General features: G+C 38.9%; 1 protein-coding gene across 6 annotated transcripts in view; it reads right to left on the bottom strand.

The window, feature by feature from the left end:
* Positions 1–1,124: 1,124 nt before the first annotated feature.
* The window catches only part of BNC2 (basonuclin zinc finger protein 2), a 481,109-nt gene continuing 457,604 nt past the window's right edge, over positions 1,125–24,629 (bottom strand). For 3 of the 6 annotated variants that reach the window (XM_010587927.2, XM_010587928.2, XM_064290466.1), the window contains 2 exons: positions 21,101–23,070; positions 1,125–4,347 (listed from right to left, as the gene is read on the bottom strand). In XM_010587927.2, the coding sequence (XP_010586229.1) occupies positions 3,687–4,347; positions 21,101–23,070 (2,631 nt within the window). In that variant the 3' untranslated portion in view covers positions 1,125–3,686. Of the gene's footprint in view, positions 4,348–20,585; positions 20,652–21,100; positions 23,071–24,629 lie in introns of all 6 variants that reach the window. The other 3 variants (XM_023545245.2, XM_064290465.1, XM_064290464.1) reach the window with 2 other exon arrangements.

Genomic DNA, 24,629 nt, shown 5'->3' with positions numbered 1-24,629 from the left:
CCTTTTTCTTGCTCTCTCGTCCCTCTCCATAGCATGCAGATATTCCCTGAAGTGTACTAAGTCTTTCTGATATTTACAAAAATATAGTTTAAAATGGTCAACAGTAAGTTTCCACATCAGCTAGTGAACATGCATATTAAGAATACTGCCTAGTTTTGCACCTGTGAAAAAACTCTGGCTAAAATCAACCAAACAGAAAAATAGCTGCTTACAAGAAAATCTGCATTATTAATTTTCAGCCAACACAGAATGGATGCAGCTAGAGAGAAACTATAACAAGAGAAAACTCCTGTGAAAAAAACAATTGGGCAAAGATAAAGAGCTCAACAATTAAAGTGCTGGTCTCTTCATCCTTCCCATTTGCAAGGAAGACTTGAGATCACCACCTTAACCAGAATTACAGCGAACTCAAACGCTATTCTCAGGCACACTCCCAAGAACGAGCAACACTTTAGGACTAGACGAATGCACATTTTATGCACTACCTCCTTTCACCACCCCACCTTTGAGCAAATAGGCTTTATACTGGAAAATGTTATTTCCCCCTTTAGAAGGCCACCAGAACAATTGAGCACTTGAGGTGCAAAAGCAGTAGCAAATACGGGAGATATTTAAAAAGCGCCAGTTGTCCAGGACTTATTGCCATCTCTCTGACAAAACACAGGTGAACATTCATGTTTCCAAGCAAGGGAAATTCTCCTTCTAGAATCGCATTACTTCTGGACTTTCTCTAATTGGCTATACACATAAGCCTGGTTTGTGGCAAGTAACAAACATATTTGTTCTAAGCCTGGTTCATTTGCTGATGTGACCTGCTGACAGCTACGTAATTCACTCACTAAGGCCATCTGACCTTTTACTTGACTTTAAATTAAACAGACTAAACAATAATTTTGTATGAGCTCTAAAATCTCAACCAAGGGTGTAACTTCTAAAAACTGCTGAGATAAAAGTGTAGTTTAATAAAACTAGATGTCATTTATTTTGGGCTATGCACACTCCCAAAGCCAGTATTTCTGTAAGTCTTTTGTTGGGTTGCTAAAGATATTTTTCCAGCCTTTTTGAATCTAACCACTTTGTAACAGGGCAACAGCGCAACACAGAGAACGCTAAGAGGACCAAAATGTTTGCAAACAAACTTTCATTATTCTAGTTCAATCTTTCACAAATATACTGTACAGAGTCATATATGGTATAAAACAAAGGAAAACATCTCTGTCTATTCAATTTAACACAACACCAAAATAAAGCAATTAAGACTTTGGGGAATTCAAAAGGTACAAGAAAACAAAAACGGTTATTACTAATTCCTCAGCTTTTTACCGTAAACATTTGTCATTTAACAGACATAGTGTTTGATATAGTTTCTTTTGTACTGCAAATACTTTTGGTCTTTCCTTTACTGTAGAACAAATGAAGAATTCAATGAACCCCATAGCATCCTCTGAAGGAGATGAAAAGATGAAGCTCTCAGACACATCTAGCTTATCTTTAAAAATCTATTGTTTCTGAAATTTTCACAAACAAAAACACTGAATCCCCAACTAATGATGCTTCTTTTTGGAAATAATAAATACTGTGAGGTACAATAAATCCTACAGGAATAATAACAACAACAGAAACATATTAACAGTTTCCTTTGGCAAATTTAACGGAAGTGAATGCCGATGTGAACATAGAAAAAATAATTACAAAACATGAAAAATGGAAACATGAAAAAGTGAAAACAAAAGGGCATTTCTAACTTTCAGACCTATGAGAGAAATGTCTGAGGCCATTCATTGCAGAAAAGAAATACATTCTCTTTATTGTGTACTGTGACAAAATATTCCTTATCTTTTTTTTTTTTTACCCCCCGCCACTTAAAAAAAGGAAAAAAAGACAACACAACGCAGTCTGCAGCGCATGCCCTAATGGTTTTGGCTGCAGACTGAACTAGAGTAAATATCATCATTTAGTCAGTATGTTGTGGTAGCCGATGTGGTTTACCAGCTCAGGCAACATGTGTAAACATCGGAAACAAAACAAAACAAAAAAAGGTTTGGAGAATAGCCTCCCCCTTTCACACTCTCAATTGCTTGGTTTCAGGATTGCTTTCATTTCTCTCTGACAAATCGTGTGGGGAAACACAAGACATGAAACAATGAGAGGTCCTATTTTAAGCCCCCTTCTTCTGGCTCTTCAGAAAGGAGTGTTGCTTCATTCAAGTTCAGCACGTTTTCAAAGCTTCCAAGTACTGCTGCTGCTAAGTGTCTTTTGATTTTGTCTATCAAACAAGCCTGAATCTTAGTACTACTGCAGAACTTACAAATTAGCCCTAGAAGAGACCAACTCAGTTCAAGTGTTCCTTTTTTTTTTTTTAAAAAAGGACAAGGCCTACGTCCTTGGAAATGAGTGCTCAACTCTGACTCTATTCAGCTTTGCTCCATAGTGAGTAATTTGGGCTTTTGTATCCTGAAATATTATCCTGTCTCTAAAGAATAAATGCCTTGGCTGTTTCACACCACATGATTTTGTTTTCCTTTTTATGTAACTTAACATATAAGCAAGAAGGATGCAATGTTGATTCTAGTAATATTCGGCACTTGAAAGAGTCACCAAGTGTTTTTTTTAAAGCGGTTTTCTGGTGGCCGACAAATTGGCCTGTGGTTATGTCGAGTGACTAATTGTATTTTCTTTTCTGGAAACTTGTGCAAAGTTGGCAGTTTAGTGTTAACACTAATACTTTTGTTTGGCATTTGTGCCCTATACTGACCAGACTATTTTTATACAAGTGAATTTTTTTTTTTTAAAAAAGACACTTACTGAAGTATGGCAATAGTTTAAGGATAAAAAAGAAGCATGGATATTACACATCCCCTTGTAGTGTATGAAAAAAAGTGCATGACTGGGTTTATGTAATAGTACAGGACGTTTTAAAAAATCAAATCTGTGCTGTAAAAGCATGCCAGCACCTCTTTATCACTAGATCTAGCAGGTAGTAAAAACAAGACCATGTTTAAAAAAAAAAAAATGTGCATTAACGCTAACATAAATGAATAGAGCTAGCCAGCAAACTATTTTTTTTTCTGCATATCTAACAGCTGGATGTAACTGTAAAAATTAAACAAGAGTTAAACAACCATCAATACAATTGTTTTACATCATTGGCCTCTCAAGGCTAAATATTTACAGGTGAATCTGCCATGCTTTAATTGAAGATTCTCTCAAAACCTTAAAGTTCACAAAAGACAACTGTAAGAAGTTCCTTTTTTTTTTTTTTGACCCCCCCCTTTTGTTTTTCTGCAGGCAACAGTCATGGGTACAACAAATTGTCTCTTTGGAGATGACCAAGAAGTACTCTGTTAAAATTGGGGCTATGTTCCACGCTTGTGTGTGTGTGTGTGTGTGTGTGTGTGTGTGTGTGGGTGTGTGCGTGTGGGTGTGTGGTTAAAGGGGTACTTTGTTGTCACCCCCCAGGTTAAAGATCCCATCCCTTTCCCAGAATGTTAAGGAAAAAGAAAAAAAAAATTCAAAAGCACCTAGTGTTTATCTTTTTTTATCTAAAGAAAGGTGTGTGTGTGTATGTACACAGAGGCATACATGTGTACACACACACACACAAGTACACAAACACACACTGACTATGGCAGTTCAAATCTGTAGGCCATCTGGTGAGAGCTGGCATTCGCAGTGTCCGTTGGAGACTAATCTACTGACGTGAAGGGCATGTTCTTGTGGAGATTCGGGTTCTGGCTGTGCCGGTTCCGGCTGCGCACGGAGGAGAACATCATATTACAACCCGGGACTTTGCACTTGTGCATCTCACGCAGATGCACCGTTTTGTAGTGCACCCTCAAGGTCCCCTTGTTGCTGTACATTTTGTGGCAAATGTTGCACACTATCCCACCATTGCTCCCGGATAAGCTGTTGAACATGAGAGATCCTGACATGTCGGGCCCTAGGCTGCCAGGGAGGGCCAGGGCCTCGGTTTTGTGTGCTGACTCCCCGCTGTCACTAGCCCCGTCAATGTCGTCCAGGAGAATGCCCTCGTCGCTGCCCGCGTCGGATTCTCGGGAGGAATGGATGCTGCTGCTGGACTGGAGGCTGGAGGTGGTGCTCAGGTCAAGGACCATGTAGTCCTCTGCCATGCCCCTCCCATACCCGTTCAGGTGGGAGTCTTCAGTCCCTGCGGGGGAGGAGGCATCTTCCCTGACATCGAGCCCCAGTGGGTGCTGGGCACCATAGATCTTCACCAAAAATTCATCCCGGAGGTCCTTGCTAAGGGCGGGCTGCGACGAGTCCAGGCTCATGTCATCGAGTTCTTTGGTCAACAGTTTCCGATGCAGATTTATGTTGGCACTGTGTCTAGGAAAACAAGAGGGAAGGGGGGAGGTGGAGGGGGAGCGGGAGGGGTGAGAAAAAGGAGAGCATTTTAAAATGGATTCAGCTTCCACCAGGCACCAAATAAGCACATTCACTGCTAATTGTACCATTATAGAAGCTAACATTTCCTTACATGCTCAGGATTTGGGAGCAAGTGGTGGTGGGGGAGTGGAGTAAGGGGAACTCTGTTAGCATAATTTTTATAAGAGCGTAAAAGTCTTCAATGGTAGGATGAATGCACACCCACGCACCTTTTTCTCAATGACTGTGCTGTTGGTCATACTCTGCAGCAGCACCCCTGCAGAGGCTCTCTGAGCAGATATTTTAGGATATGTATCAAATAGGATAAAGAATGGAAACTTTCTATTTGCTTAAATGTAAAGTTTGTTTTAAAGTAAATTTGCCTAAATTCAAATAGGCCAAATTTACTTTAAAACAAACAATAACAACAATGAAAGCAAGAAGCTATCTTTCTACAGAAACAGTTTAAAGATACAAAAAGGACCCATTTTTAAAAAAGTAAATGGTCTAGATAATCTAGGTTTAACTTCAAAGAACAATGAAACCTCCCCCCTCACCACCTTAAATTCCAAGGTTTAGATAGAAAAAATGCAGCTTAATAGCTAAGCAATTGGAAACAGGGTTACAGACTGTCTTTAACAACATAAACCCCCTTTCCTCAGAATGATGTGGGGTCTCAGTTAAATCCAATTGTAAAATATATTTGGTTTCAGAAGCTGCCGTATTTTAGTGTCGAAAATGTTTTCATTGAGTATTTACACTCTTAAAATTTAATTCTGCAAAACAAAAACTAAGAAACGGAAATTGATTTTTTAAAGCCTACTTGCCCTTTAAAAAAAAAAAAAATCATACTAAGACAACAGGAGGAGCCCAAAGGGACAAAATTAAAACACAGTAAGTACAAAAAAATCAAGCACAACAATAACGTACGGTCCCTCTGTCTTAACAACTGGAACCCATACTTCTTAGACAAGCAAAACTTTTCCTCTACTTGCTGAGAGCTTTGCTTGTGTAAAAAAATACAGGATTTGTCCCAAAGCATCCATAGGGATGTCGTGATTTACAAAGCCTGATCCATTGCCATCTATCTGAAAACATTGCCTTTGTATTAATATCCCCCATGTATTTTTTAAAATGCCCTTGGGCATATACCTCTCTCCACCTGCAAAGGCTCATATGTTTGACAAATACCTAAATGAAAGTCTACACTTCCAAAAATATAAACAGATAAATATATCAATAGATAAAAGCTTCTCAATAATGGTGGAAGCTCTACGTCATAGAGAAGTTAATTGTGATGTTAGAAATAACCTCCTGATCATAATTAAAAAGTATGGAAGACCAAAATAAGTCACTCCATTTGGTGACAAGCATGGCTAATATTTCCTAGAGATGGTTGAGAGGTATGTGCCTCAGAGACAAGAAAGGCGGGAAGGACTTCTCCTCCTTTCCACACAAGACAATATGTAGCACTCCGGTTATAAAGGGGCAGAGGGGTAGCACCCCTCTTCACACTGCACTTAGGAAGGCTGAGCTTACCTTGTGATAATAAGATCAGCTTTCTAATCTTTTGCTAAATCGATCACAAAAGAAAGCAAGAATGAGAGACAGAGAGAAAGAGAGAGAGAGAGAAAACAAATTCACATTCTAGACATCTTTTTTTTTTTAAAAAAAACTTAAACAATAAAATAGGGATTTAAAATGTTCTGATAACAAAATCATTTTCTGTCATAAGCCATCATCTCATATGCTGTCTTGATGATTTTCAGATCAGCTGCATAATCTGAAAATCATAAATCAAACTGAGACAAACCAAATTCACAGTATCATCATCATCATCCATAAATGAGTTCTGAACAGATGCATGCAGTGTGTGTAAAGGTGAATGGTAAGCAAAAGTTGTCCCCATGGTCCCTGCTCTGTCACAGTCATTCCCTGTTTCCTTGATGTCAGATGGCCGATGACTTCAAGTGCAGGTTGCTAAGCAGGGTGCAGGAAATGCCTACTTGAAGTCTTTTTCCTGACATGTGGGTACACCACCACCAGAGTGGAAGTTGAGTTACACCATGTACTATCCCTCTATTGATAAGACAATCTACCAACTATAAGCAGCTCATGAAATCCTACCCTCCATTTATTATTTTAACACCCTCTTCCCCTCTTTCACAAAGCACACATTACACAATGATAGTCATCTAGAACTCTGTGTTGCTTCTCACACATCTGCAGTTACCACTTCCTAGGATCACTGCTGAGAAAGCATTCACATCAAGACTCACTTCATAAGGAAGAATAAATTGACAAAAGGACACACTGATCACCCAGATGGACACATTCTCCCTAAGATGACTTGTGAAATTACACATCTCCTCTGATAGGTTACCAGGAAGAGATGTTTCTCTTCAGTTCTCACTTACAGTAGAAATCTGTAATCTAATTAGATGATGTACCAGCCCTCAATATCTGTCAACCAAACGATGTGCAGAAATGTGTAGACCAGCTCTGGCATTCTGTCCAACAGTGTCCCTTTTCCGCTGTCAGCAGTACTGTTGGCCTCTCCTAATATAATTACATTGACTTTTATTCAATTAAGTGCCATCCCTCGCTTAAAAAAAAAGCTACTTTATCAATTGATCCAGGTGTAATGCAATAATACAGATGAACTCATGGCAGTACATTAGCTCTGCTGTTCATAACTTCAGTACACGGGTTCATTCATGGTAGTCGATTTCCATTATGCAACCACAGTTCAAGAGAATTGATTCTTTTATGTTCATTCCTTAATCTATTTCATTTCTGTTTAATAATCCTCCTGAATGCCATATGCAAAACACTTGAAGTGGGGATGGGAAGAATGAACTGTGGAAAACCTCGTTCACTCTCATGATTGTGGGCTTGGAGATTTTCTAACAAACTCGAACAGTATTACTGGGGTGGAGAAGACAGCAAGCAAGAGAAATAAGGAAAGAAGTAAGACTAAAATTCTTTAGCGAGTACTGATCCTGTCCTTAAGAGGTTAGGTTTCAGCCTCTGCAGAATGAACAAAAGGCAGCACTTTTTTTTGACAAAGACCTGTCAAGACTCTTGAGTCAGTCAACTCAAACCATTAACTTTCATGAAATACTATCTTCATGAGGAGACAGGAGGACCGAGGTTAACAGCAATTTGAGGAATATTACAAGTTGATTTGGATCGACAAAAATGAACAGGTGAAAAGAAGGAGAAGATAAAAGAGATACAGAAGGAACCCCTATCTACTACGAGATGCAGGAAGAGGAGTCTAAAAGGGAAAGGAGGCCAGAAAATGGTGGCAACAGGAGTCAGGCCCACTATTAGGGGAAGCAAAGCTAAGGTGTATGTTACAATCAGAAAAGGAGCCCTGATGGTGCAACCAAAATGTTTGGTTTGAAGCGAACCAGCAGCTCTGCAGGAGAAAGACCTGGTGATGTGCTCCCACAAAGTTGACAGCCTGGAAAACCCTATGGGTCAGGTCTACTCTGTCACATGGGGTCACTCAGAATTGAAATCGATTCAATGGCACCTAGCAATAGCAGAAGGAGGAATCCACGAAGTAACCAATGTTGAGTTCTCCAGGGATAAAGATGATCACTAGGTTTTAATGCCAAATATATTGGTTTTTCTAGAAATACTTAGTGTTCTGAATATTCATCTCCAGAAAAGAATAATCACTGACAGAAATCTAGAAGACTGTATTAGAACTTCTTATATTTCACAACAACATGAACATTATGAAAGCTGTTTCTACTTGCTTCGATCAGGTAGGTAATACAGATATGTGGAGTGAAATTTCTCTTTCAAGAAAACAATGCCTGGGGTGAAACATAAGATGATTCTCAAGTAAAGAGGTAAGGATCTGGTTTTAATAAGGATCTGGTCTTAAGAACAGGTCACTCATTAAGACATTGGCCCAAAATTTAGCCCCACAATGACCACTTCCAAAAAGAACACAAACTAGATCTTATTCAATCTCCTGTCTCCTGCAGACCAAATAAGTACTTTGCACACAGTAGATGCTTAAACACAGGAGAAAGAAGTGGCAGTCTGTTTCCGTAAAGATTACAGCCTTGGAAAGCCTATGGTGCAGTTCTCCTCTGTCCTACAGGGTTGCTATGAGTTGGAATTGACTCAAGAGCAATTGGTAGATACTCAAAAATGTATTTATTTGCCTTGGATCAATAAAATGCTTAAGTCTTAAAGAAGATTCTCCCAAAATATAATGCAGGAGGGAAAAGGGATCACAAGATCAGAAGCATGTATATTTACGAAAAGACAGTGTAGAGCAAAGCGTAGTTCTGACCCTATTGATGTTTCTGTCTGGTACGATGGAATGCCACGTAGTGAGGGCAGGGGGAAGTTCTATGACAGGCTATGGTTGGAATAAGAAGTGTTTCCTGTGAATCGTGCTCTTTCCTACTGCTTTCATACTGTGAGTTTAACAAAAAGCTTCCTGAAAACTAAGACCACCTTTTAAAACAAAAAGTAATGAACCCTTGGTTAGGGAAGTCATAAAACCAAATTTCATTCTAACTTTGAAATGCTGTGCAGAAGTGCTCTGACTAGGCTGCAATGGACCACCAGTCTCCTGTTTCTGCAGTGAAAACTTCACCATACAGCCACAGAAGACGCCAAAGACATCAAATGCTGTCAATTAAATGCAAGCACCCTTTAGAGAGAGAAAGGAAGTCTGTCTTGGGTGTTTCTTTTTTTCCCCAAATTTTCCTTCCCCCGTGTCCAAATGCCCAGTTCAACTTAACGCAATGTTTAAAAAAAATTAGCCTATGAAAATTAAAATTAAGACCAAAAACAACTTATTTAAAAAGAAAGGTGATTTTGAGGCTTTTAATTCAGCTTTGAGGAACAGGGAAAAAAAAAAATTTTTTTAGGGAAGAAGGCTCATGATCAAATCAGAAAGTCAGATGGTGGCAATCAAAAACTGAATAGTGAATCAAGCTACAAGTACATGAAAAGTCTATGGTCCAACTCCTAATTCTTAATCAGTTTTGAGCCATTCTGAGCTTAGCGAATTGAAACAAAATACTTTATAATTAATTAAAATGCCTTAGGTAAAACGGAATTGAGATCCCATTTCAGATTAGATTTTGCCTTTATCTTCCTGCTCACAATTGCCACTCAACACACACACACACACACACACACACACACACACACACTTCTCAAACTATATTTAGTGCCCAGGCTGATCACAGTGACGTATATGCATAGTAAATGCTGAATGTATGTGTGAGTGAAAGAGAGACAGAGAGAGATATTAATTTATATCCAATCTAGGTAAATCCAGATGTCAGGTTGGAGTGTATTGTGGTTTATGGAATCAACAATACTCCTGAACAGAAATGCCAATTGCCATCCAAATCCAGAAAAACGGAAAAATTAAGACCTCTGCTCTTCATTGGTTCTCTTATCTGGATTGCTATAATCCTATCTGTGGCACTTAATACCTCAAAAATTTTGTAATAGCATTTGTTAATGGTAGGATGCCTACAGTCCTGTGTACTTTTGATCAAACATTTTTGACACTATACATTTCTACAAAGTAATACTTTTCAATAGGTTATTATTTCAAGATTGTCTCCAGAAGATCTGAAAACATCCCCTTGTTTGAGAAAAAGATTCAGTGTAAAATTCTAGTTAATAACGCTCAAGAAAATAAAAAAAAAAATACAGAAGTACATATTAAATGCAAGAAATAAAAGCTAAGCAAATTCTTGCAAATTAAAAATATGAAATTCAGTCACTGCAATCCCTTTCAATATAAAACAAATCATTCATACTGGTCACGCAGACAGTTTCCTCTACATTCAAATTATTCACTTGAAGATAAGCCCCCACCAAACTCTTTAGGGGTTTGGCTAATTTACTGCACAGATACGGCACGTCTGTTGTAATAACAGGTAGGATGTATTGGGGTCGACCATTTATCAGAATTAGACTTCTTTTCTCAATTCACAGTGAATTATGCTGCCTACACAACTTCCCTCTCTCAGAGCCTGCCATCCCATCGGCCCCTAATGTGGCAGGCAAACAAAATTGACAGTCTCATCTTGTCAACAAGGGGTGATTCTCCTGAGAAGCCATTTAACTTTGCAGAGGAAGCAATGTATTAATGTGCCTGTCCCAGGAATGTTAATCATCTTCAAGCTTCCGATCTAACTTTGACGTGAACGAAATCACCAAATTGGTTTACTAAATGAATCGTAATATGCTAATAAGAAAGCATGACATATATGGAAAAGCCAAACAGATGGTTTGTTTACTCCACTTTGCAACTTTATAAATGTTGTAACTCTGAAGATGTTAGTGAGAATTATTGGTCTGTTGGCAGAAGCAAACGTGTCTTTCGCATACTAAATCTGGCACTACAGTTAGAAAACAATTTGTCATTGCTGTGGAATGCATAAAAAATGTTAATGCAGTGATAGCATTTGGGAAGGCAGACTGGTAGGTGGGAAATGTGTATGCTGGATGCTCAGGTTAAGTGCAGAATTGATATCCAACAGCCCTGTTCCCTAACCATTTAACTTTTGAGTAGTACCTGACACAGTAAGTCTTCTTGAAGGGGCTGATTATTCTTCAGTAGGTACCTGTTGCATTGTAATGTGTGATGAGTGTTACATTGTGAATAATCTTGTATTTTCGCAGCACTTGAAAATTTTCTCAATCAGGCAACTCAGCATGGTGCTCAGTTTACTACCATTGTCGGGTAAGACAAAGCAAAGCCATGAGCCCTGACATTTTTTAAGGATTTATTGAGAATAAATCTAAGGTATGATTTGAGTTTCCTATTTACTTTGGATGAACTAACCCTCAAGTCTTCTATCCCTTGTTTTATAGTCTTGTATAAAGAATTTAAAAGATGTATTTACGAAATAATAGGAAAGCATTTTCCTCTTGATAATCAACATTTTCTGCCATTTTAAAAGTAAGCTTTCTTTTCCCATGTGTAGCACACAGGGCATCCATTTTTTTCTGAGATCTTTTGAAGAGAAAATATTCCCTAAGAATAAACATTCAATGAAGGTTTTATATCATTAAACAGGCTAATTTATGATCTTTTTAAAGGACGATATTAGGGATGTGTGAGTTCCCCACGAGAGGGGCCAGTATTTTGCAGGACACTCGATACTATTATTTAGCTATGGCCTTATCTAGAATTTCATGTTGAAAGAAAACTACTACAGATACATAAACACGTAAGAGTGAGCATGATCTAATTTGAGTCTTTGATTACGTGATACAAAGCTACCAGATGAAACATAAAAACTTCAATTAATCAACCAGCAATGCACCTATGCTACCAAACACTGAGATTTTTAGAATCATTCAGATCACTTTGTTTTTGCTTTTGCTTTCCATTCACACAGCCATAGCTAGAGAAGCAGAATTCTGTATTAAAGAGGTACTTATGGGGTCGCTATGAGTTGGAATAGACTCGACGGCAATGGGTTTGGTTTTTTTTTGGTATTTCTCCCAGTATCATTAAGCACTCCCTCAAACTTCCTACCGCTATGCCTTATACATAGTGAAAGGATCACTAATCTTGTGGGGCTTCCCAGTGCATCACCATCAGTAGCTCACAGTGCTGAACATTTTACCATCTGCAGGAGAGAAAGAGAGGGCAAAGTGATCTAAAGAAACCACTGAGTTCATCTTGCTGCCCAAGGATCATTTTGGAGCAAGAAACATTAGCGGCTGTCCCAGCCTGGCGCTTATATCTCATTTGAAACATCTTCTCATTCCTGACCAACAAAGAAAATTTCAATAAAGTACTTTTACTGGTTTAACAACAGTGAGCTCTGGGATTGTCAAAGTGCTCAGCCTTTTCCAAGGAGAGAAGAAATCAGCAGCTCAAATATAATTAACCTTCCATTCTCAATGCAAACTGCCACGCACAGGAGCTCTGCAGTCTATTAGCGAAGTTATAATGGCCAACAGGCAGAAGCAAAATTGGTCAAAAAGTTGGCTGCTGCTGTCATATTTTTGGAATTATGATTAATGGCACTAATAATGTAGATGATTACTGATATGTGTATCTCCAGCAGTTTATCATATTGCTCTGGCTGCCTACGTCCACAATAAACAGGATGCTATCATTTACCTCTTTATTGAAGGCAATCCTTCTCTTGAAGGAGCATATTGTAATTACTTCGTAATGTTTTATGTCTTAAACATTTTGCAGCTCTGGACCCTTCCAACTGCTTCATGTCTACCATTGATTAATTACTGAATGCTTAATCAAAATTTAGAACCTAATGTAGTCATTTATGAGCACACTGCAGTGCCAAAGTAGTTAGGCTTTGCTCCCAAGTTTGGAGAGTATTGGGTTCAAAATCAAATCCCAGCCATGCACGAGGATCCAAGAATTTCACCTTGGGTGCTCTGAGGTTGCCAGTTCTACCTCTGCTGATAAATGGAAGGTAATCTAACTAGAGGGTAAACGGCATCTTCACCTATCCTCTTCCCACTGGATTTCTTTTCTTTCTCTTCTCTCCCCATTCCCCTCATCAACCGAACATCGCTGTTGCCTCTTTCTGAAAACAGTAAGGTCCTCGTGAATACCCGCCATGAGAACAGAGTTTTGAAGTGGTTAAACAAGTGAAAAATAATTTGCTGGGACAAATACATAAGTTTTTTTTTTAATGCGGATTTTTATGGCACTGTCATACAACCATTCACCGTTGAAGTTAAGTGTTTTTTTAATACCATTACTGAACTGCTGAAATGGATGCTAATATAGCTTGGAGTGCTAATGTCAAGTCCTGGTAATAAAAAAGACAGACTGCTGAATGAAATAATTTCAAGTAAAAAATAGAACAAAAGTGCTCTCTCTCTTGCTCTCCACTTTTATTGAATTGGGACTGACTGAGCCAATTGCTTTAGAAGTCTGTAAAACACAATTACTAGTGAGCGGACTGACCCACCAGTGCCCCCTCAGTGACAGAGCAGACTAAAAAGGCAGCAGAGTTAGATAGAGCAGCTCCCCTCAGCTGCCCATCAGATCTCCTTTCACTTAAAAAATCTTGTCATTTTCCATCAACATGATAAAGCAACTTCATATATCACCTTCCAAGATGAAGATGTCTATTTTGGCAATTAAAGATGGTCTGTCTTTTGGTTTTCTTATTTATGTGGGTGTTTGTGTATAAATAGCCATATACATTATGTGGATGCATTTAGACTACAATGTTAGTATAATTTTTGAATGGCTGGCAATAATTCAGATTGATACACGCAACAACAAAATTGAGGCATCACTTATATACGTTCAGTTAGAAACACTTGCCTTTTCTTCCCCTGCTCCCCACCCCCCTGCCCCGCCTCAAGGTAAAGTCAAAATTAGAGTAAGCAAGAAAAAGAATTCAACTAGAAGTAGGTAACATTTCCCCACCTAGTTAATAAAAGAAGTAATAAACTCCATAAAGTACCAGAGTTAAGATCACTAACACTCTAGGCAGAACAGCTTTTTACCAGGAATTTACAACTCCTGTTTTAATTCAGGCAGCTTGCATTAGGACATAAAATCTAGGTAGTTTTTTAAAGTGTACTTTTTATGTTAATAATGGAAGAAAACCTGTCCTTTCCTAAAAAGTATTCTTTCTTTCTCTGTCTCAGGCTGCCTGCTCCTTTTTCTCACACATGTGCACACACACACACACACACACACACACACAACCTTGGCACTCAAAACTACAAGTTGCTGAATCCTTTTTTTATGACATTGTAATTTTTTGGCAACTGCAGACTCCTTTCATATGCTGCCACATTCATTTATTTGAAGCTTGGAGTCTTATGGCAAAACGATGAAATTATTTCTGAGGCTTTCAAAGAAGAAAAAGAAATGCTTTCAGCTCAATCTTCAGTAAGAAATTTAAACAGAGAAAGAAAAGACTCCTCTCTTTTTAGCACAACAACAAACTATCACTTCCAGCAAGAGAGAAAGAGTTGGTAGAAGTATTTCACCTGAGAGAGAAGCGACCTTACCAGGGTCTATACAAGCCAATGGTTACGTATGTGTACAGTCTCCCAGTGCTGGTTCCAGGTGGAAAATGATCTATTTTTTAAAAAGGAAAGAAAACTATCTCCAAAATGAATATGTCAAATGAATAATTATATACCTGAAAGATTCACATAAATAAAGTCCATCAGAGAGTCAAATAGATGGGTGTGGGCCAAAAAAAGGGAAGTAAAAATCACAAAGACGACCCTTTCAAAGCAGTGCCGTCGTGAAAAGCATCGCTTGTTCACTCAGCATGTGAGTATTACTCAAACAGATGATTTTGCCTGAGCTTTCAAGAAGATGCTGGCAAGAATAGTGCCTTGTTCCTTTCTAGGGAAGGTAAGAATAAATTTAAAAAAAAAATTTTTTTTTTTTTTGGATACAGAAGCATTATGTTTGTGCAATGGAAGCTCTGCAGCCACAAGGGATTTCACATTAACTCCCATCAACAGAAATTTGTAAAAAATCTCTTTGTATCATGAAAAGGAAGTCATTTGTCTGCCATTAGGCTGTGTTGGCTATCTGGTCCACAGTTTGGAACACAGGGGAAGTGACACGAGTAGTTCTTGCAGTGGAGGAGTGACAGGTCGGCAGAGGCTTAAATGAGCTTGTCTTGCATCCAGCGGGGCCAGCAGGAGGTCATTAGGAAGATCCGAGGCTCACTTTAGGCTTGACAGAGTCTCTCCCCATGATACAAGGAGACCATTTTGCTCATTGCTCTTCTCCCAGTGTATAAAAAAAACCCCAGGGACAGGAATGACAGTGAAGTTTATCTTACTACCAAAGTGTTGCTTGAGGAGGGCACAACTAGCAATTACTCAGGAGGGGGATTTATTTTGTTTGTTTGCTTTTGATGGAAAGTAATGGAGATAAGTGTAAAAGACCTATTGATCTGCTGGTTCTATTGTGAAACCAAATAAAAGGGTAGGAAAAAAAAAAAAAAAGATCTCTTACTTAACACTTAAAAGCCAGAGGACTTCATTATATAAAAGAATTTTAGCAAACAGGGAGCTGTTGTGTGATTGGTAAAAATATACAAAATGAAATGGCTGATGTCTTAAAATGTTCTCTCGTACGTGGAGAGTATTAACACACTGTATTTGACAGTTAATTATATTAGGGCAAATATACTAATAGTTATCTTGAACTGGTGCTAAGTGGCTCATTTCTTGGAGCTATTGTCTAGTGAAATCGTGTAATTATTGAAAAGCTCTCTCTAAAAAACTTCTATGTAGGTTTCCAAATATAGAGAATGATAGAAAAAATAGACATTGCTATGCTGAGAAAGTGATAACAGGAGGCAGGTAGCATGTTTTCACATCTTCACCTCTGTTGTTAATGTATGCACTGGCTCATCAGAGGTAGCTCATGTTAATTTATTCCAGCACACCTGTACAAGGCTGAAGTCAGGTAATAAGACAAGCAAAAACTATATGTCTCTGCTTTTTAGCTATAGCTACCCAGAGGCCAATATAGGAACAAATTTAGTTCTGGAGACATCAGCAGGTTTTAATAAACCAAATACAGATGTCTTCCTCCACACAAATCAAGAAGTTTACATGTTTAAATCTGGACTGATTTAACTAACAATCAAAGAGAAGGTTCTTCACACTTGGCACCAATGGTTGCCTCATATTTATTTATAAGTCACCCTAAGCAAATATTATTTTCTTTTTAAATTTATTCATAGGACTGAATCACCTTCCCTACACCTTGAAGATCAAACACATATGCTTACCTTTCTGATAAAATTTAAAACAAACCACGGCAATTAGTGGTCACCATTTCTAGAGAAGAAAGGAACAAAGACAGGGAAGCTCATTTAGGATGAAAAACAGAGAAACAAATACTTCTTTCCATGAAAATCATCCAGTTTCTGGGTATAAAGTCTTCATTATGGTTGAGGTAGCTTTAAAAATGTCAATTACTGAAGTAGATATAATAGACTTTAACATATCGCCAAATGATAAGGGATGTTAGGCAAGAGGAAAGAGGGGTAGTTTTTTTTTTTTTTTTCTGAATGAAACACAAGTATAATTTATGAATGGGCCTCCATCAAAAATAGGTGATCCATGGCCACTTAGCCCTCTTGGAATAAAAAAATCAAGTCAGAGGATGAGAAATATCCAAAGGTAAACTAAGCCAGTTGCTGCGAGGTGACCCCACCTCATGGTGACCCCATGTGCGTCAGAGTAGTACTGTGCTCCACAGGGTTTTTAGTGGCTGGATTTTTTGAAAGTAGACTGCCAGGTTTTTCTTCTGAGGGGTCTCTGGGTGGACTCAAACCTCCAATCTTTCGGTTAGCAGCTGGGCAAGTTAACCATTTGCACCACCCAGGGATTCCCAAAGGTAAACTAAGCCCAGCTAATTCTGATTATGATACTGCCTTCAAGAAAATTTCCTTTATGAAGGCTGTAGGTTCCAGGTCAGTTATTTTGAATTTCTTCTTCCCAGGGAGCATTTCGTACGTGTATTTCAAAACTGAGGACTGGAGATGTTACTAGGTGATCCAGGCCAGTCTCTTCCTCCCTGACAGATCAGCATTTCAGTAACAGAAAATCAGGGGACAAGGAAAGAGGAAGGAAGGATGGTTAGAGACCTTCAGGTCTAATACTATAAGGAGTTACTGGCACAGGCTTGAACACTTTAGCAACTGCCTTCCAAACCAAAAAAACTTGCTGCTGTTGAGTCGATTCAGATTCATATCAACCCTATAGGACAGAGTAGATCTGCCCCATAGGTTTTCTAAGGGGGGGCTGGTGGATTCAAACTGCCAACCTTTTGGTTAGCAGCTGAGCTCTTAACAAGTGTGCCACCTGGGCTCCAGCAACCGCCTTATAGAACCATAATTCTTTAGAGAGAAAATAATTCCTACTTCACTTCCATTAACTCAGAATAAGAAATATTCTACCAGATACCTAACGAATGGAATGAACTGAACTTTGTATGTTAGCCTGCTCCTTGACATTAGCATAGAATGGTCTTCTTTGCTTTTGAATTTATTAAACTCACACTCACAACTATGTAGAAAAGGATAACTTTGACACTCTGCTTGGAATACCTCAGCCCAAACAACCCCTCACATGTGCCCACTACTTCTCTGCTTCATTTCTTTGACATCAGACAAAGAACACTCTTACTTTTCCAACAGGCTTCATCGTGAGCTTATACAATCTAGAAAGGCCGGAAGCAAAGGTCTGGGAGTCTTTGCTAACTAACTGCCAAATCTAAAACACTGTCTTTAATCTATTTCTTCTTCCGTCTTACCAATATGCCTATCTGGAGACCAAAAATGCAAACTGTTCATGTATAACAACTTGGAAAAATTGCAGCAAGGCCTGTGTACCGTTCCTGCAGGGTACTGTAAGCACAATGATGAGGGCTCTTTCTATAAAAAGGAAGAGGGCTATTCTGCTACTTCTATCACAGGCATCCTAGGAAGCCTGTAGCCTTGCATGCTCCAGGCCCCACTCAAAATCCCCTCTAATGCTTTATTTGCACAAAGAAGACGCTGTGGAGTCAAGGATGGATGAACTGATGCTCTGGGGAGAGGAAAGAAATGGACCCGAGGACAGCAGGATTAAAGGCAAAGGAGGGTTTCTGTTTGGGAAGGTCTGTTGGCTCAGACAAAGGTAAGAAAACATGTCTTAGCTTCACAGTGAATCAACGGGGAAAAAAGCAGAGACATAAACTTCTCACGACTGATAAAGATAAGTCTTCAGGGAAAATCAGAGATGTGACCCAGGAGGCTTTGTGAATATGGAGATTAAACTAGAGGTCCACATTAGTTGATGAAATAATGATAAAAGACTGAAATAGGAGTTCAATTACATGTCAGAGTCCACTCTGCTGAGATACATAAAAAGGCTAGTAGCCCAATGCATGACTATTTCTGGCTCTTTGGTGGTAGCTAAATTTGTAATATGTATTAATTCAAGTCACAGATTCCACAAGGATGAACGTTTCTCTTCTTAAAATTAAAAAAAAAAAAAATCTTAAGTCAAAGTTTTAAACCTGGAATCAAATTTTTAGCATTAAAAAGATATGTCTTATAATTTGTGTTTTAAAAGGGCAAAATTTCAGGTGAGAATAGAAAAAATGCATTCTACAACTCTTTACTTTTCAATTTGCTTTTTTTCCTTTGCCATGTGGGATTAAACTCCAAAAATAAAAAATTACGTGTGATGTAATGTTCATCCAAGTGAAATGTATCAACTGTTTTCTTAGGTTTGTTCTGCTTCCTGTGTTACTGAATACAGAGAATATCTGCACTATTCTTCCTATCAGAATATACTAGTTGTCCTAGACACCGGTGTAAACTTCTAAATGGCTGGTCACTGCCAAGCTACCAATTCTTAGAATAAAAATGGGGATCAAAATATTCCCGTGCTATCAATGGATTTTTTTTTCTCTGACAAGCCACCCTCTCAACACTATCTCCTCATGTTTGAGGACATAAAAACACAAGCACTTGTGTTTTCTAGTGGTTTGACATAAACAAAAGTGCCGAGTTTTGGGTGAGTAGCATCTTGGTCCCGCAGCTACTTATTCCATTGTTATGACTTGCAATATTTTCAGCAAACCAACTAAAACTGTGATAGGAATCCATGCAAATAAGCTTAAATTTTGGCTTGTCTTCAGACACTCCATTTCCATAAATATTTTATGCAGATTTCGTGAGTCTTTTATTTTTGTTTAAAAAAAAATTCAACGCATTAACCTCATTATTGCTAGTGCACTACTGTCAAATTAAAAAGAATGAGAAGTACTCACAAAGGTTGGAGGGGCTGAGTATAGTATTATATTTTATTATTCAAAGTACAGCTATCTTATCTGACATATGCTGGGACTGTCAATGGTAATTCTGAACTGAAAAGAACTTTATGACCACAGAACATTTTTACAGAATAAGGTAAACTGGTTGGGGTTGGGAAAATCTTAAAGATAGATTTCTTTTCACAGCATGTTTTGAATTGTACCAAGAAAGCGATTTATTTTTCTTAGAAATTTTGCTTTTCATGGATTGGGACTTTTTTATTTCATAGAAAAGAAAAATACACACACACACACACACATACACACACACAGGCAGTCTTCAGGTTTCAAATGCCTGACTTACGTGCAACCCATAATTATGAACCAATCCTGTAAAGCCTATTAAAAATTCGAGGCACATACAATGGTTTGTAATAACAAACAGGTGCTACCTTGTGATGTGCATCAAAACATTATTATTATTATGTTAAAGATGTTTTAGTGTATCTGGAAGTATTTAATGTTTTTTATGCATAGAGAGATATATACCAAATGCTAAGACAAACATTAACTGTACCTAACTGTTTCGACTTAGGTAAAAATTCAATTTAAAGACAGGAACAGTTGTAACCCAGGGACTGCTTGTACATATATTTAACTTTTGTTTTTAAAAGGAGTTGATTTTTCAAATATAAAGATAAAAGAGTATTCTAGGGACAGGTCACTACTTCTTAGTGGCACTTTTATTATAGGTTACTTTGTCAAAAACTGTACCTAAGAGATAAGCACTAGGAATTAAGCAGTGGCTATTTGGAAATTTGAGTTGTTTATTTCTTATGCATATTGATTTTTTACCATGTAATAAATTTTACTCTAAAAATGACAATGTAGAATCAAGAAAACCACATCTGATACAGGAGGAAGAACTAACTGGTGTGTACGTTAGTTGGGCTGGTGTATTATGTGAATGGTGTACTCACAGCTTACCTCAAGTGTAGGATAACTATGTTACTCCCCAGCTGACCACCATGACACATTACATTTTCTTTAGGATTAAAAAAGAACATTGTAGGTTGAGAACCAGCTGCTTCTATTTAAGCCTATTTCTGAGCTGTAGCTATATAGCTAGGGTGTGATGTCACCTGAGGGCTGGACATATTATGTTCTAACTGATACTAGAAGTATATGTATGCCTCCCCTTCTGTGCATAATTCCCAGGGTAGACTATATTTTAGGGATGTGCCCAAAGACATTGTGAAGTAAAAATAAAGAAACCCATGCCACCACACCATTTCCCCACATCAACAATTTCTTTGGTTCCATTTTCTTCTGATATTTTCATCAGTCTTAAAGAATTCAAGGACACACTAAATACTCATGTAAGGAATGACAACATTTCTGGTTATACCTACGGAGATGCAGGCTGTCTCGATGTCCTGGACCTATGGTTCTTTCCATCCGTAAATTTCTGTTTCTATATTGGATAAATATGTGTGTATGAAGATAATATATTGATTTAATTAAAAAAGCCACATGGCAAAGCAGAAATATATATATATATATATATATCACAGAAGCTGCGGCTTCTAAGTGAAGGTTCATGGGGAAGCAGGGAACAGTGTAATAGTTAACTTACGCACACCTAGATGCATGGAAACACATACACACACATACACAGCACACAGAGAAAAATGGCGTGCATTACTGGGTAAGATGGCATATGATTCTGCATGCTTAATCATAACAAGCACCAACTGCAACAATCCTTCATGAGCATGGCAGCTTGGTTATCATGTGGTCACTGTGGACAATCTCTACAGTGCGTCAAAAACATTTATGTTATGCTTTTTAATGTTTAGTTCAACATGACTGACACTGTTACCCTCCACCCCCAGCAGTAGCAGCCAATGGAGATTTACTGACCTGTCTCTGCTTCGGCGAGAGGGGAAGGCAGCATTGCAGCCAGCCACCGTGCAGACATGCATCTCTTTTAAATGAACGTTCCTGTAGTGAAGCTTTACGCTGTAGGAGCTTTTGAAACTCTTCTTGCACACATAACAGATTTTGGGGTCTGGGCTAGAACACAGGTCACCTTCTGGGGAGAATTTTTGGGGGCTGCCGTAATTCAGAGATGATGCAAAACTTTCATGCAGGGCAGCCATGCTGGCCCCACCACCATTGTACAGTCCGTACTGGCTCATGTAAAACATGTCATAGGTGGGGTCTGTAAATTCTTCCTTCACCTTGATGATGTCCTGGTGAGAGGGCTCACTGTGGTTCTCATCAGGCCTCTCACTGTTCATCAAGACTTTTTCGCTCACTTCGCTATGAAGGTGCTCATCCCCTTCCATGGATTCATCACCTAATTTGGGCTCTGAAGACTCGGACTCATTCTCATAGTCCCGCTCAGGCTCTTGGTCCTCAGAAGTCATACTGTCAGCCCTTCTTATTTCAGTCCTTGAAATGCACCGGGTCCTGTTATGCTTAGAAAAGTCCTTCACAGACATCCCTGGGCTCATCTCCTCTTGGGAGTGGCAATGATTGTCATGGCTCATGTCGTTGACCACAGCTCCGCCATCATTGGGGTCATCATCTTCATCATCAAACTCATCAGCGGTGTCAATAATCTCCTTCTCAATCTTAACAGGCATGCTCGATTTCCTGGGCTTCTTCTTGGGGGCCAGGTCGGCACTAGGCTCATGGGTGACCATCATCACTGCTGGCGCTGTTGGCTCAGAGGGTGGTGGAGGGTGCTGCTCCATGGTACCACTGCTTGGAATGATGGGACTGGTTGGGAGGGAGGTTGGAGGACTCACCATTTCCCCTGGAGTGAGTAAACTTCTATAAAATGGAGGAACTGGCTGGACAGTCTTTAGCCCAGAAAATACCAGCTGACTAGGGAGAGGATTCTGTAAGACAGGATCTAGTGGGGGAGTGGTAAAACCCATTGGGGGCCGGCCAGGGCTTGTGAGTGTGAGATTTGATTTTATACTTGCTATGACCGGGGTGGCAGCTCCTGATGTTGCCCGAATTAAATCTTTGTCTCGGTTATTTCTTAGCATAGGCATGTGAAGGCGAGGGTTGGGGTTTGCACTGTGGCGATTGCGGCTTCGCAGGGAACTAAAGACCATGTTGCAACCTTCAATGGTGCATCGATGTTTGATCTTCAGGTGAACGGCATTATAATGGATTTTGAGAGTACCTTTGTCATAGAATGTCTTGCCACATGCATTGCAGAAGACCCTTCCTTTTCGAGAGGCTGACCCCATCCTTCTCATTCGGTGAATCCGAAATGAGCTTTTGGGGTGTTCAGTTTTGGTTAGATCACTGACAGGGGCAGAATTCTGAATGGGGGACACACAGGCTGGCTCGGTTTTGGGTTCCACATTAGTAATGCTGGTCAGGGCATTTCTGTTGGGTGTTTGATCATTCTTATAAGGTGTGGGAGACACTTCGGATTCGCTGCTCTCATTATATTCATTCTGGGTTGAGAGGCTTGGTTCCCGCAGCCTCAGCCCTGGCTGCTCTAACAGAAGGCCATTTGGAGGCAACCCTAGCAATGGAGCTGAGACTGGGTTTATGTACTGGAATGGAAGCAGAAATGCAAGGCTGTTAGGGATGTTTTCAAAGTGATGAATGCTGGAAGGGTTGCTGTTCTCTAGGTGAGCAAGGAGGCTGGGACTCCTGGTGCGATTATTGCTCTCAATGAAAGTCCTTATATCCGAGTCTGTCTTTGAAGATGGTACAGCCACAGCCTGCCCTTCTTTCTCCTGAATTGCCATCAGCTCCACAATGGATTTGGTTTCTCCAAACCGCAGAAACTGCTGAAGGGTGATAATTTCCTCTTCTCGAGACATGATGGCCCAGCGGTCCAGCACCTTGCCGGCAGCATCCTAAAGGCCACATCAAAGAAACAACAAAGACAAACACAAAAACTTATTGATTGTGCATAATTACTCAATGCAATTGAAGGTGCTTTGTCTGCTCATGAAACACCGAGCACAAGAGCAGAAAACAACATGCAAGCGCTGTTAATAAAAGTCGCCTCACAAAGCAAACTTTTCTGCCATGCAAATATAGTAATTAGAGTCACAGTTAGAGAAACAGATTGAGTTTGAGTTTAATAATGTCAAAGCAAACAAAATTTAGACCACTGGGGCTCTGTGATCTAAAATGCCTTCAATACTGCTATTTTAACAAAAGTGATCTATGTACTATGCAACTATTTAGCATATATTAGTATAAGACGTGAACTCTTGCTGTGCAACCCACTATAAATGCAAAAAATGGTACCTTAATCCTTATTAAATAGTGACACCGTGGGAAGGAATTAAGTACATTTTGCAAAATTTACTTCTTCAACACAAGCGGAAACATGACACTGGATTCAACGAAGAAAATTCCTTTAAATAGGAGGTATGTAAATTTCTGAATCAAAAGATGAATAAAGTAGTATTACCCCCAACCCCCATTACTAAGCTGTATTTTTCCTTCTTTTTTGTTTAAATGGTTGTATTTTAGTATCATTTAATAGTAGGCAATTTCATATGGTAGAAAAGGGTAAAAATTGCTTAAGAAAATTGTACTTTTCCTGAAAATTGATTGCAATCCTATGATTCAAAGTTTGATTTAGACTTAAAGTATTAGGGTTTTTACGATCTTGTTATAAATCACAGTTATAGATATTTAGAAAGTAAACATGTGATGGATTTAGATAGAATAATGTGTAAAAATGTTGTCTCTTTAACATCTTCCTCTGATAGCAAAGAGGGTCCACAGGGAATACACATCAGTAATCACCAGACTATGTGTTGTTAAATATACATTAAAAAGCACTTCACACTTTCATTTTTTGCTAGCAACTATGAGATTTGCCTGGAGGTAGGACTTAGAAATCCTACAATGAAATGTCAGGCAATCCATTTCAGCATGGATTGAGAGCAATCTAGTCAAGCACTTAAATAATGACTCTATCATTTTCTAGGGCACCATTTCAACCAGCAGGACAGGATACTTAGCAACCCTCTGTGAACTACACTTGCACCCACCCTGGCCATCAATTTAAGAAAGCATAACACCTTCTTAAAAACAAACTGACAAGGTACGTATTCATTATAAAGGGAAACATCATAACCTCACAGTGGAAAAACCAAGCAGATGCCACCTTAACCAAGTGATCAAAGTTAAAATCACAAGCAATAAGTCATGTTGACATCATGTACCTCCTGATATGATGCGTTGGGAAAGACACACCATCACTTTGTGGTATTTTTGAAGGAAATTTATAACCTCAATCTAACCATGAGGAAACATCAGGCAAACCAAAATTGAGGGGCAGTCTACAAAATAGTGGCCAGTATACTTCAAAGTGTAAAAGTCAGGAAAGATGAACCAAAAAAAGAAAGAAGGAACAAAAACAAACAAACAAAAAGAGCTAACAAGCATTGTTCGA

Source organism: Loxodonta africana, chromosome 9 (genome assembly GCF_030014295.1).
Source record: "Loxodonta africana isolate mLoxAfr1 chromosome 9, mLoxAfr1.hap2, whole genome shotgun sequence".
NCBI classification, from domain to species: Eukaryota; Metazoa; Chordata; class Mammalia; order Proboscidea; family Elephantidae; genus Loxodonta; species Loxodonta africana.
The sequence above is the reverse complement of the archived record's forward strand: the minus strand, read 5'-3'. Positions and strand labels throughout refer to the sequence as shown.